The sequence below is a fragment of the Alligator mississippiensis genome, chromosome 4 (genome assembly GCF_030867095.1).
Source record: "Alligator mississippiensis isolate rAllMis1 chromosome 4, rAllMis1, whole genome shotgun sequence".
Lineage (NCBI taxonomy): Eukaryota > Metazoa > Chordata > Crocodylia > Alligatoridae > Alligator > Alligator mississippiensis.
Window position 1 is genome coordinate 211,781,323 of NC_081827.1, and position 12,529 is coordinate 211,793,851.

Below are 12,529 nucleotides of genomic sequence, written 5' to 3' on the forward strand. Positions count from 1 at the left end.
GCATACCCATGAAAATACATGTGCTATATGCATGGACATAGCATTTCCCCACAAATGATGTGGTTAACAGAGAGCAACTACCAGAAAATAAACAACTAAAACTATGATGAAGGAAAATATACTTTTAAAAAAAGTAATAATTAAAAGAAAAGAAAATACCATCTTTACTCAAATATAAGACAGCCCTGATTATAACTTGACCCTCCAATAATTAGATTCTATATATGGAACATTTTTAGAATTGATATAATTTTCCAGGTATAGAATCTAATTATTGGAGGTTTGTGTTGAATTTATTAGTCTCCCACTGCTACAGCAAGGAAGATAAACCTGGGGGGGAGTCAGGTAGCCCCTTTGTCCTCACCCTCCCCCCTCTCTGCCACCAACTTCTCCTGTAGCTCCTACTCTCCCTGAGCGCACAGAAGTGAGGAACAAATTTGAAAAACCTGATGTTGGAATAAACATAGCTGTAGCAGTTTGCATATAGTACCCATAGACTTAGTTTATCCAGAATTGATGCATTTTACCTTTTTTGGAGCTGTTAGAAGTTTATCCATGGACACACTTTTAAGCAGCCCTTTTGTACTTATTTAGAGAGAGTACAAATTTTGTATGGTATCCAAAGCCAAAAAACTCCTGATTTACCACATAGGTTATTGGGCTGGGCCTCACCAGAGTCAACAGCATTTCAAACTGTCAGTACTAATCAATATCAATACCTGTGTTTTCCAGATCCCGCCCCCAAAAGACCCATGTGGTAATTAGCCACCCCACTCATGACTGGAACTGAGCATTCTTGTCATGATTCCTAGGATCCTCCAAAACTTTATATGCAGATGAGACATAGGGCAGCCTGGTCTGGCTTCACCTCATGGGGTGTGGGGCCACACTAATCATGTGACAGGCTGAGAGAATGGACAGCAGAGGGATTCTGGGTAAATGGTTTAGAGTCCCGTTTGTTGATATTTGCCAGACATTTAAAGCTGGTGAAGAATTAGGAATAATGGAAATGGGGAAAAAAAGGTGCAGCTCAGCTGTGGGAGTGAAGAAGTCAAAATGTATTCATTTTAATGGCTCACCATGACTTGAACAAGAGTTGGTGCTCAGAGGCACTGTGCTTAAGGGGCATTACCATATGTCTTATTCAGATGGGCTGCATTAATTTATCTCCCATATGGGCTATGTGATTTATTGCTTCTTGGTCTCTTGTAGGCTGAGATCAAGCATAGCTGCTTCAGTGGTCTGTTGCCTGGCTGAGATCACTTTAGAATGGCGTTGTGTAGTAGTTGGTGCAGACCTGTCCAATGCACTGTGGACTGGACACCTTACAAGAGTCTACTATAGTCTCCCAGTGGAGGATCTTGGCTACGCACCTACTTCATGGAAATGGGAGATCCCTCACTAGCTGCTCCTTTGGCCAGTTGGCTAAGGGCAAGTGAGACTCGGGGGCATCCAAACCCCAAGGTCTCCGCACTTGGGTCTGCATGTAGGATGCCTGCCCATGGATTTGGGAATCCTAGGCTGAAGAGTCTGGGATGGAAGATACTTGCTGGTGGTAGCACCACATGGACTTTAACGATTGAGTTCTGCTCAGTCAATAGGATTCAGAACTGATTTTGCTAATTTGACCTGTAACACAAAATTTAATTTTAAAAAAGTGTTTCATAGTCATGCTCAGCATTGGCTGCATTTAATTAACTGCATAATTGGTTTCCATTATTGGGCATGTGCTGCTTTTAGCAGCAGTTCATAGATAGGCAGTGTATTTAATGAGGTTTCCTAGTATGCGAATGTAAAATGAGGGGCTTTTTCCTCATGTTGACTGGGGGAGAAAGCCTCATCTTATATTCGAGTAAATATGGTAAATCAATCTCCTATTCCTTAATTCTTCTAGCAATGGACTTTTGGGACCCCCATAATTGTCATTTTAAATATTTGTAAATTTCAAGGCATGTTTATCAATATAGAGATAATGTGTTATACCAAAATCTTTTTATTGACTTTATGGCTAAATAAATATTTAATGATTTATTTTTCAGAATCCAAGTAAATGATCAGATTGTTGAGGTTGATGGTACAAGTCTAGTAGGAGTAACTCAGTTTTTTGCAGCCACTGTACTAAAAAAGACCAAAGGCACAGTCAGGTATGTATATATTATTGTTATAAATTCTAAAATGTTAGCTTTTAAGTTATCCAGATTTTTATTAACATAGAAAGTTTTGTGTAAATTAAAAAAAAATAACAGAACTTGTCACTAAAGGCAGCAGTGTAGCTTGCTATGATATATTAATCAGTACTCACCTTGCACTACTTGGTAACTTGTAAGTTTTTGCCTCCTAGATTTCTGATAGGAAGAGAGAAACCAGGAACTCAGAGTGAAGTAGCCCGTCTCATTAGTGAGACTTTGGAGCAAGAGAGGAGTCTGTATGAGCAGCACTACGACCATGATGATGCAGAACAGGTATAAAACAGTCAGTGCCCGCATTTCTTTAAATATGGTATTTATGTACAACTATTTGCATATATATTTTTGAACGTGTATGAACCATCTCTTTGAACCAAAAGCTTGGGACAACAAAGGAAAAAGTGCAAAGTTTATAACTTAATATTGTCATTCCACATGATAATGAGGTAGTGACAGAAAGAGAAATCTCTTTTGCTACAGATTGAAAGGCATGAATTTTGAGCCTTGTTCCAGACCTGTCTAGGGCTGCCTGCATTTGACTCAGATATTCATGAGTACCTGGGTCATTCAGGCTGGGAAGCTGAACATATCCAAGTGTGATGCATCACCCCCTTTTGTGCTGTAGGCTGTTGAAAATGGTTTGCCTTAACCAAGTTAACCCAAGTGGCTGTTAGGCTCAGATAGCACTTTGACATTTTTTGACACTGCCACCAGCCCTCAGTCTGATACCCAGGAGGCAAATTGAAGGGATGAAGTTAATTAAAAAGATCAATTCTTTCCTTTTTCTGTTTGTAGAATTCTTATGTAAGATGTTCACAGGCATCTTAAAGCAGCATTATAATATTAGAAAATTGTTCAATTAAAAAGAACAAAGAATAAGTGCTAGTTAGGAGAAAAGCTGTATTTATGATTTATGATTTTGGATTTCTTGTGTATTTAAGAAAGATCTTTTTTGTTGCTTATAAAACAAAGCACAGATCTTTCTTCACTAATGTTTTTGTTTATTGTCAGGATGATGACTATGATGATGGTGAAGATACTTTTGAGTCACATTTACATGGAAAATCTGTGGAAGTTTTTTATCTTCCTGAAAACGAAGATATGAATTTACCCCTGGATATGGATTCAGCACAACTTCTTCTTAAATTTAAAGAGGTAATTGTATTTAATGGTACTACATTATTTAAAGTTGTTACATGTTATCTGTGGTGCACCTAGGAGCATTTTAATCTTATAAGATATTAATATTAAACTTCCTTCTATCCCTATTTGTCATACTCTCTTTCCTCTAACTACGAATTGTCTCTTGCAACTTTCTTTTCAAATTTAAGGATTTTATCACATTATGCATTTTAAATAGTTATTGGATAAACAGTCCTCATAGCAGTGTCTGGAACCCCCAGAGCTCCTTTGAATTTTTCTTGTACAACAGTTTGAGTGCTCTAATTACTGTGCTGCAATGCAATGCTGCCACTTTTTTCCTGGCCCAATGAATCTTGCATTTTTTTTGCTGTACAGTGGCAAAGTTTCAAAAGGAAAATGGAGTGTGTCTCCATGCCTGTACAGCCCACATGTTACAAAGGCACACTCCAGATAGGTAAGAGATGAGCATTTGAATCTACAGTGTTTGAATCTGAAGTGTCTTCAGGCAAAAGACAACATAAAAGGTCTCTTACATCCTGGCTGAGTGCTTTAGTCACTCCTGCTGTGTATTATGAGTGACCCCTGATCTGTAGTGAAGGACTCCAGAAGAGAATTTAGGGCTGTGAATCTCAGTCTGATGCAGACACCTCTCTGAAGCCCAGTTAAGTGGTTAGGTCCCAAGAGAAGGATAAGATGCAGCCCCCTCTGTTTTTTGTTGGCTAGTCTGAATGGTTCCCACTCAGACATTGCGGTGCTGAGTATCATAACACCTTACTTTTAGGCTGTGTCTTCTGTAGTTAAATCAACAGCTAGAATTAGGAGTTAGGTATAGTGGGAAAATTAAGCATCTCAGAATGGTACTCATAACAGTTAGCACTTCTAAGGGGATTGATGCACATTACATTTGTAGTGTCCACATGCTTACATCATCAGTAACACGACAAAAATGGCAAATCTGCCCCAGAAATGTTCTGGAAGTTTTCAGAGGACCTTCTCTGTAGCCCTCTGTAGTGTGAACAGTTGGATCTAGCACTGAGTAGGGTCTTGGCCCCACAGCAATCCACAGTCTTCTGCTCTCCCTCCCCACTGGGCTCAGCCACAGTGAGCTGCCATAGAGCCATTCTGGTGGCAGTGGTGGTAGGAGAGAGGACAGCTGCTGAGCAGCAGTAGCTGTCAAGTACAGCCTCCTGTTGCTTGCAGGGTCAGCAAGGGCAAAGAGAGCAGCTCTTCTGGACTCCCCATGCACTGAGCAAGAGGGGACAAGGGAGTAGTCTTTGACAGCTCCTGCTTCCAGTATCAGCTGCCATCTGATCACTGACAACCTGCCCTCCTTCCCAGCAGGGAAATGAGCATGCTGTCAATGATTGGGGTCACTGACAGGCTCCCCAGAAAACAGGGGAAACAAGGGAGCGCAGCCCCTTTGGTGGAGAGCTTACCTTTGAGCAAACTTTATAATGTTCCAGCCAGGGGGCTGTGCACATATGCACACTGCTACAGCAGTATAAATTAACATGTGTCCATTGATTCAGTGTTTTTTGTGGCCCCTAGCCCCTTAAATTACTTTTTTTTTTTTTGAGAAAAATACACTGTGCCCAAGAGCTTTGCTATCTTGAGATGGCACTGGTGTGAATAGTTGCATGAGATTTTATCTATAGAGGCTGATGATGTTGCTCTTGATCAGTGGTGCTCACTGTTTTAGAGGGGTGGGTTGGGTCTTTGCAACTTGGCTGCACCACAAGACACCACTCTCTTGGGGAAGGTGGGAGGGGGAAGGGTGTCTATCAGTGTCAGGGAGGGGGAGGACAAAGGAAGAGAGCTTACCTTCCAGGGCAGGAGGAAGGGAGAGAGCTCTGGTAGACAGGGCCTGCTACAGTGGAGGAGAGAGAGCAGGAGGGCTGCAGAGTAGATCAGCAGCATGGCAAAGGGCAGGAAGGGGGACACATCCTACTGTGTGAGCAGTAGGTTGAGCACCACTGCTCTTGATAGTACTAGACAAGTTATTAATAGAATTCAGTTTTCAGACTTTAAATCCTTAAAGACCGTTTTCAATTTTCATAGGTTAGTAAGTATGGTGGGAGTCTGACCAATCATAATGCGATTTCCTTGCATAAATACCATGCCTGTTGCTGGAAAATGACTAGGTAAAATCCAAACTCTGATAACAAATCTAAAGTGTTGACTCATGAATTTACTCACTTCAGCAATTCTTTGGCATTCTGTGCTTCACAAGAAATTGGCTTCTTCCAAATCAAGTGACTCTCAACCAGGGTGCTGGGACACCCTGGGGTGCCACAAGATCTTTTGAAAGGTGCTGCAAAGTGAGAGGAGGTTCAGGCTTCTCCTGACCTGGTTGCTACCCTGCCCCCACTGCTCAGCCCCTCTACAAGGAGGTAAGCGCTGTAATAAATAAATTAGTTTTTGAAATGGGGTGCTGCTCAACTCACAGACGTTACGCAGGCATGCCTCGGGTCACACCAGGGGTGCCTTGGGGCTAAAAACATTGAGAAACACTCTTCTAAATCATACATTGAATGTGAAAATTTAGAGTTCCATAGTTATCTTCAGTGAATATTCTACTGGCAGAGTAGCAAACTTTTCAAGGTGTGGTAATAATTAGGTAACTTAAATGAAGCCTTTTTCTACTTCCCATAATCCCTTTGACATATCTTGCACATTAACCACGTGGCTCAACTGCATGATGAAAATGCTTATGAATGCTACTAGTAAAAATGCTTCAACAACTGAATTTTCATTTGATTTTTATATTTATTATTTGCCCTAGTATAAAGGACTGACTGCTGAGTTTCAGTGTTATTGTTATCTTCAAATAAATCAGATAAAAGAAAAAGGTCATCATTATTTTATTTTAAATTAGTTAGGAATATTATAACACCTATAATCTTTTTTTAACTTTGTATGTTAAAAACATTATATCATATAATGTGTTAAGACCTGATTCTCCTTTAAGTTGGTAAAAACATGAATAACTTAGATTAAGGAGTGAATATAATGTATGTTAATGGACACTAATGCAAGCCTGGCTAGACTGAGTGGAGAATTAGGTCCTAAATAATCCATGATAAATTTAAAATGTATAAAAAGACATTTGAAATGTTTGTTGACAAAACTACTTTTCATTCCAGCTACAATTAAAGCATGCAGTTACAACAGCTGAAGTTAATCAACTGAAAGAGAAAGTAAGTACATTATTTTAAAATCTTTTAATATTAACATTTTTCATGGTAAGTTTCATGTTTTTGAGAAGAAAAAGTTAGAGTCCAAATGAAAGCTGATAGGCAGGGATCCTGGTTTTCTCTGTTAAAAAGTTAAAACTTCTCTTAAAACTTCTCTGATTAAACCCCCCCCAAATCCGCGTTTTTCCGCAATTAAAAAAAACCCCTCTGTGTGTGTGTGTGTGTGTGTGTGTGTGTGTGTGTGTGTGTGTGTGTGTGTGTGTGTGTGTGTGTGTGTGTGTGTGTAGTAGCCAATTACCCATCAAGAATGGTGGGGGGCAGAAGGGGGCTGGGATGGAGTGCTGCCACCTAACGGCCCACGCTGCCGCTGTTCTGCCTCGTGCAGAGAGCAGGGTGGCTGAGCCAAGGCCAGCGCTGCTGGCCTCGGCTCCCCCACCCTCTGTCTGCTCCTAGGCGCAGCTTCGGAATCAGGGCAGCACTGCCCCACACTTGAAGCACTCTGGCTGTTTCCATCAGCCAATCAGAGTGCAAATAAAGCATTATGGGCACAGTGTGTGTGTATGTATATGTATCGGTTGAACACATTTTTTTGATATATTTACAATTTTAAAGCAGTTTGGAAGCCTACCAGTGCCTCAATGACTATAATAAAATACATTCTAAATACCTATACATTTTGGCATTTGATTTTGGGTTTTTTATCATGGAAAATCAGAGCTCCCCCTGCCTCCATTGCTCACCAGAATGCAGGTCCAGCTGCAGCTGTCCCCACTTCCACTGCTTGGTGGTTCTGAAAACCTCTGATGAGCCAATGCCCTGCCCATGCCATTGCCCTTCATTACCAAGCCACAGCCCCCTAGCTCTACTAGTGCCCCTTACTCCTCACCCCCAGCCCTGTTGGAGGGGGTACCCAGCTGCTAGGGCTATCAGGCCAGGTACTCAGGTCTGGAGCCCCCTCCTCCCTAGCAGCACCTGAGCCCTGGCTGCCACCCATTGGAGACAGTAGCTGCTGTGGCTGGAGCAGACTTTGGAGCCCAACTCCCCCTCCTTCATGCACGGCATGGCTGGAGTGGAGCCTGTGGTGGAGGTGGTACAGGCTGCTGTCTGCGGGCTCCTTGCCCTGCTGCCCTCCTCTCGGGCCTCTGTGGCCCAGCGGGTAAATCCAGGTGTGGCAGGCTGAGCAGGGCAGGAGGAGGTGTGCTGCTGCTGGGAGCCCCACACTGCCATGGTGAGGTACCCCCTGCCTGCCCAGCAGCAGTGACGGTGGCAATGTGAAGTTATGCCCCCCACTGCTCCTGGGCGAGCAGGGAGCACCTTGCAGTAGTGGCATGGGGCTCCCGGCGGTGACACCAAGCCTCCCTGCCCCACTTTGCCCTGATGTGCTGTGTCCCACCTGCTGAGCTACGGAGGCCCTGTGGGGAGGGCATCAGGGTAGGGAGCCGCAAGCCCACAGTCACCAGCCTACGTCTGTCCTAACTCTGCACACAAATCTCAAGGGGGTATGTACCCCCCATGGCCCACCTGGGAGTGTGCACAGTGGCGGGGAGCCAGCTCCCCACCGTCCCCTTGATGAGCTGCCCACGGCTCTTTTCCACTCCTTAGCCAGACCCTATGGCTGCACATTCCTGCCCCAGGCCCTACGCACTGCCCCAGCTGAGCAGAGCCTCCAGCCCTGCCCAATTTCCTCCCTCCCTCCCTGCCTCCTTCCTTCCCTCCCCTCCCCTCCCGATTTTACCTGTGGTGAGTAGTAGAAGCTGCTCTCAAGCTGTCTGGCTGCCATGTAGCACCTCCTGCCTGATCGCCCTGCTCCCACTCTCCCCAGCCCCTTATAGACTAGAATTCTCCCAGCCTGCAAGGGGAAACCTGCAGTTTCCCACGTTTTTCTCCTTTAAAGGAGAATATCTGTATTTTTCTCCTTGAAATGTGAAAATCTGAATTTTACTGCATTTTTCCATGGCAAATAGAAAACTGCTGACACATCAGTTTTCCATTTGCCATGGAAAAATGCAGTAAAACTCAGATTTTTTTACTGCTGATACATCAGTTTTCCTGCTGATAAGTTTATTTTAAGAGTACAGCTCCATGTACAGTGTGGAATGCTAGAAATAAACTCCTAAACCTTAATTCTGTAATAAACTGAAGATCTGTTATGCTGGTCCATTCCTTCCTTTTTCATGTCCTAGTGACGAGGTATTTAGCAGAATTCGAAGACTTGTTGGAATCTGACAGGGTTGTGCCATGAGCACTTCTGCTACAGCCTCAAGCTTGCAACTTCTGGTCTGCCAACCATGCTCTTTAGTGTTTGCACCACCCCAGCCCCTGTTGTACCAGTATAAAATGCTTAAATACTACTGTGTAAAGAAGGCTCCCCTTAACTGAATATTATAAGAGGAAACAAAATTCTTTTTTTCAGTGGACATAAAGTTGCTTCATTTTAATACTGGTGTGCCAAATATTAGATGGTCTTTAGAAATTAGAGTAGTGTATGTGTTTAGCACTTTGAGTAAATAATCACATCTAGGAGAGAGTCTTTGGGGTTCTGCATAGTGAAGGGAAATTTGAGCTGAAGATTCCCTTCAACTTCCATGTCATTCTTTCTCCTCTCTGTGCCTCCAGTCTTCCTGAAAGCTTCAGTGAGAAGGGGCTTCTCTTAGGCTGATGATTGGCTGAGTACTTAAGCTTTTTGATTGCTCTAGGAGGGGGAAACTGTTTATCTCCTCTACCACTTAGTCCACAGGGGGAAAGCTGTGAAGAGTCTCTTTTTTGAGTAGAAAAATATTATCTGTAGGTTAGATGAAACTAAAGAAACTTCCCTCTGACCGTTTCCCCTTTTGTGCTCCTGCAAAGCAGACTGCTCAGTAAGGCAGGTTACAGAAGGTGGCTCTTATTTTTCTCCACATTTTTTTACATTTAGTGTGCACGTTCCTCGTGTATATGAGATAAGAATCATTTTTGAACTGCAGCCGCCATTGGAACTGTTCCCTTACTTTGCAGACTGTCTAGGGCAGAACTAGCACAGCCTCTCCACAGTTCCTTTTACCACTGATGGCTGTGACCCAAAATGTTTGTTTCTCTGTTGACTATTTTTCCTAAGTATAAGTAGTTTATTGTTCACCTCATTGGCAAACAAATAAGTGATGTAAAATATAGAAGACATCTTCAGTCTAGGAAGTGCTCCATCACTGGACCTCCTCAGCACAGTGAACTTAAATTCTCCAAATTCAAGGTCTTTTCCCCCCAGCAAGGCTATAATCACTGCTAGCAATAGACACCAAATACCTCTTGCCCTGAGGCTGCACAGATACCACACAAGTGCCCCATGTGCTGTTCTTTCCAAAATGGCTCAAAATTCCAGGCAGTCCTAGATTCATAGATTCATAGATGTTAGGGTTGGAAGGGACCTCAATAGATCATCGAGTCCGACCCTCTGCATATGCAGGAAAGAGTGCTGGGTCTAGATGACCCCATCTAGATGCTTATCTAACCTCCTCTTGAAGACCCCCAGGGTAGGGGAGAGGACCACCTCCCTTGGGAGCCTGTTCCAGACCTTGGCCACTCGAACTGTGAAGAAGTTCTTCCTAATGTCCAGTCTAAATCTGCTCTCTGCTAGCTTGTGGCCATTATCCTGCTTAAGGCTTTTTTGCTTATAGTGTTCTCAAGGGTTTGTTTGGTTCCTGAAAAGGAGAATGCCATTCAACTGGTCCAGCCTGTTTCTTTAGGTTCTCCAGTAAGCCAGAAGTGTACAATGAGCTCACGAGCCTAGGCTCCTGCTGCCGCATGTGACAGGAGCTACCTACCCTATCCTCACTCAATCCTCTAAAAACAGAGAGTGCAAGTATCTTCAATCCTAAGGTGGTGAGAGAGACAGCTCTCTCTCTCTCTCTCTCCCCCAAATTTAGTGGATCCAATTTGGAAGATAGTTGCTTCAGGCCCAGATTTGGGTTCCACTGACAGCTTTGGTCCTAGACCAAGCTTCCACTCAGTTGGATCTAAAACAAGCTTTCAAGGTCCATTTGGCAGTCCCGGGGTCCAGACAGTAGTTATAACTACTGTCCTCAGGCCAGGCTTCCTGACTACTGCAGCATGATGAATTAGATGACTTGAGAGTTGGGCTCCCAAAGGAGCTAGCTAGCCTGGGAGACTGGGAGTCTTATAACAGTGGTTTTCAGCCTCTTTTCATTTGTGGACCCCTAAAAAATTGATGAAGGTGCGGGCTCCTTTGGAAATGTTGAATGGAGTTGTGGACTCCTTTGAATTGTAAGTGTGTGTATTCACATACTTTTGATTGATCATATTCATCTTTTGTAGGCCTTTTCGACATAGTCTGTCTGCGGACCACAGGTTGAAAACCACTGTCCTAGAGTCCTCCAGGCTGTTGGGTGATCCACATGACTTGACAGCTGCAGACAAAAATGATATACTTGCTTACTTCCCTGCTGCCCCCTCTCCCCCCTGTTGAATAACAGGAGGCAGAACACCTGGGTCACTTTCTTTGCTGTTGTTCAGTGCTGGGCAGGTGTGAAATTTGCAAGAATATTGAATTTGTTAGGAGCCAGTGAGTACTGTGGATCATATTTTGCTTCAGAAACACTACCTTGTGTTTTGAGACCACAAATGTTATGGATCCTCCATTGTGTGGAAAAATTCCAAATCTTAACAATCATTCCAAATCTTAACAATATCAGCATTCTCCTATGAACCAGAAATTTAGAGCTGTGATCGACTCGTGTTGTCACTGAAGATCCCAACACAAGGGCATGGATCAGGTTCTCCTACACTAATGCTGTAGCCTTCAGTACTGAGGAACTTGTGCAGAGCCAGACTCGCATGTGGTGCTGAAACCCTTGGTTACTGAGAGTGGAGTGCCTGGTATTGCACGCTATGGTACTGATCTGACTTTTGGAATTAAAAGCACCAGCCTTCTTTGCACTAATGAGATTTTTGGTACTGGAAGACCTAATGTAACTGCCTCATAATTGTGTTATCCCCATAATGCAGAATGACTGAGTCCAGTACAGCCTTCTACCCTGTTTCTGATACAATAGTTTTTGATAACTCTCAACCTCCTGAAGGACTGTTTTATTGGATTATGTTTTGGGACAGGAAATGGAAGGCTCACTCTGCCCTTTATGCCTCTTCTTGTGGGTAACTGGAGGTAACGTGATGCAGGGAGAACCCCAACACATTTTTCAGGTTTTCTTTGTCGTGCCCATGAGCTCCATGTGCTCTGGAAATGGAGTGTATGTGTACAAGGTATCTTGGAGAACTACAAAGTTCTAAATAATTTGTGGTGAATTTTGGCTATTTATTTGTCTCTATAACAGCCAGTTACTTGTAATGTAATATTACTATACAACATGCATCCTTCTGCCCCGTTTCTAAAAACTAGACAATGAGCTATATCTGAGTGTACAAAATGCAGATATTTAGACCTGGGGGAAGCATTACCAAGTTCATGTTCCAGCATGACAGAAGGGGAATCATGAGATGTTTTTGTTTGTTTTAAAATAATGGAGACGACAGTTCTTGCCTAGATGCAAAATGCTGAACTCTTTCTACTGCTAAAATTGACCGTTAATTATTTTAAACAGAATCAGGAGTTTAGGATCCAGCCCTGAAGTTGATTCTATGTTTTCAAACTTTTAAGAAAGTAAAATGGTCTTCATATGCTGATCCGTTTTCAACAGCAAGCTTTAGTGACTTGCAAGCAAATCAGCTAGGAAGATATTAGGGCAGGAAAAGGGTAGATTTCTTAGGAACGTAGGACTAGAAGAGATGTCCTGCTTATGTTGCAGACTCCATATTTTATATTCCCTTTTATAAATGTAACAAGCTCCATACTGAAAGATACTAGATTTTTTGCCCCTAATGGCTATGTCCAGACAAGTGTGGACATTTGGTTCCCCGGGGACAACTAGCATCAGTACATCTTGTGCTGCCGCTAGTTGTCTCAGGGGAATTCCTGTGCCATGTTCCCTCTGTCACGTGACAGGTTACACCAGGTGG

The 12,529-nt window shown here is 43.1% G+C and overlaps 1 protein-coding gene across 3 annotated transcripts in view; it reads left to right on the top strand.

The window, feature by feature from the left end:
• LOC102566101 (neurabin-1) overlaps positions 1 to 12,529 on the top strand; it is an 88,498-nt gene that overhangs the window by 31,566 nt on the left and 44,403 nt on the right. For all 3 annotated transcript variants that reach the window (XM_019480269.2, XM_014599404.3, XM_014599405.3), the window contains exons 5-8: positions 2,040 to 2,144; positions 2,342 to 2,462; positions 3,198 to 3,341; positions 6,473 to 6,526. In XM_019480269.2, coding sequence (XP_019335814.1) covers positions 2,040 to 2,144; positions 2,342 to 2,462; positions 3,198 to 3,341; positions 6,473 to 6,526 — 424 coding nt within the window. The remainder of the gene's footprint in view (positions 1 to 2,039; positions 2,145 to 2,341; positions 2,463 to 3,197; positions 3,342 to 6,472; positions 6,527 to 12,529) is intronic.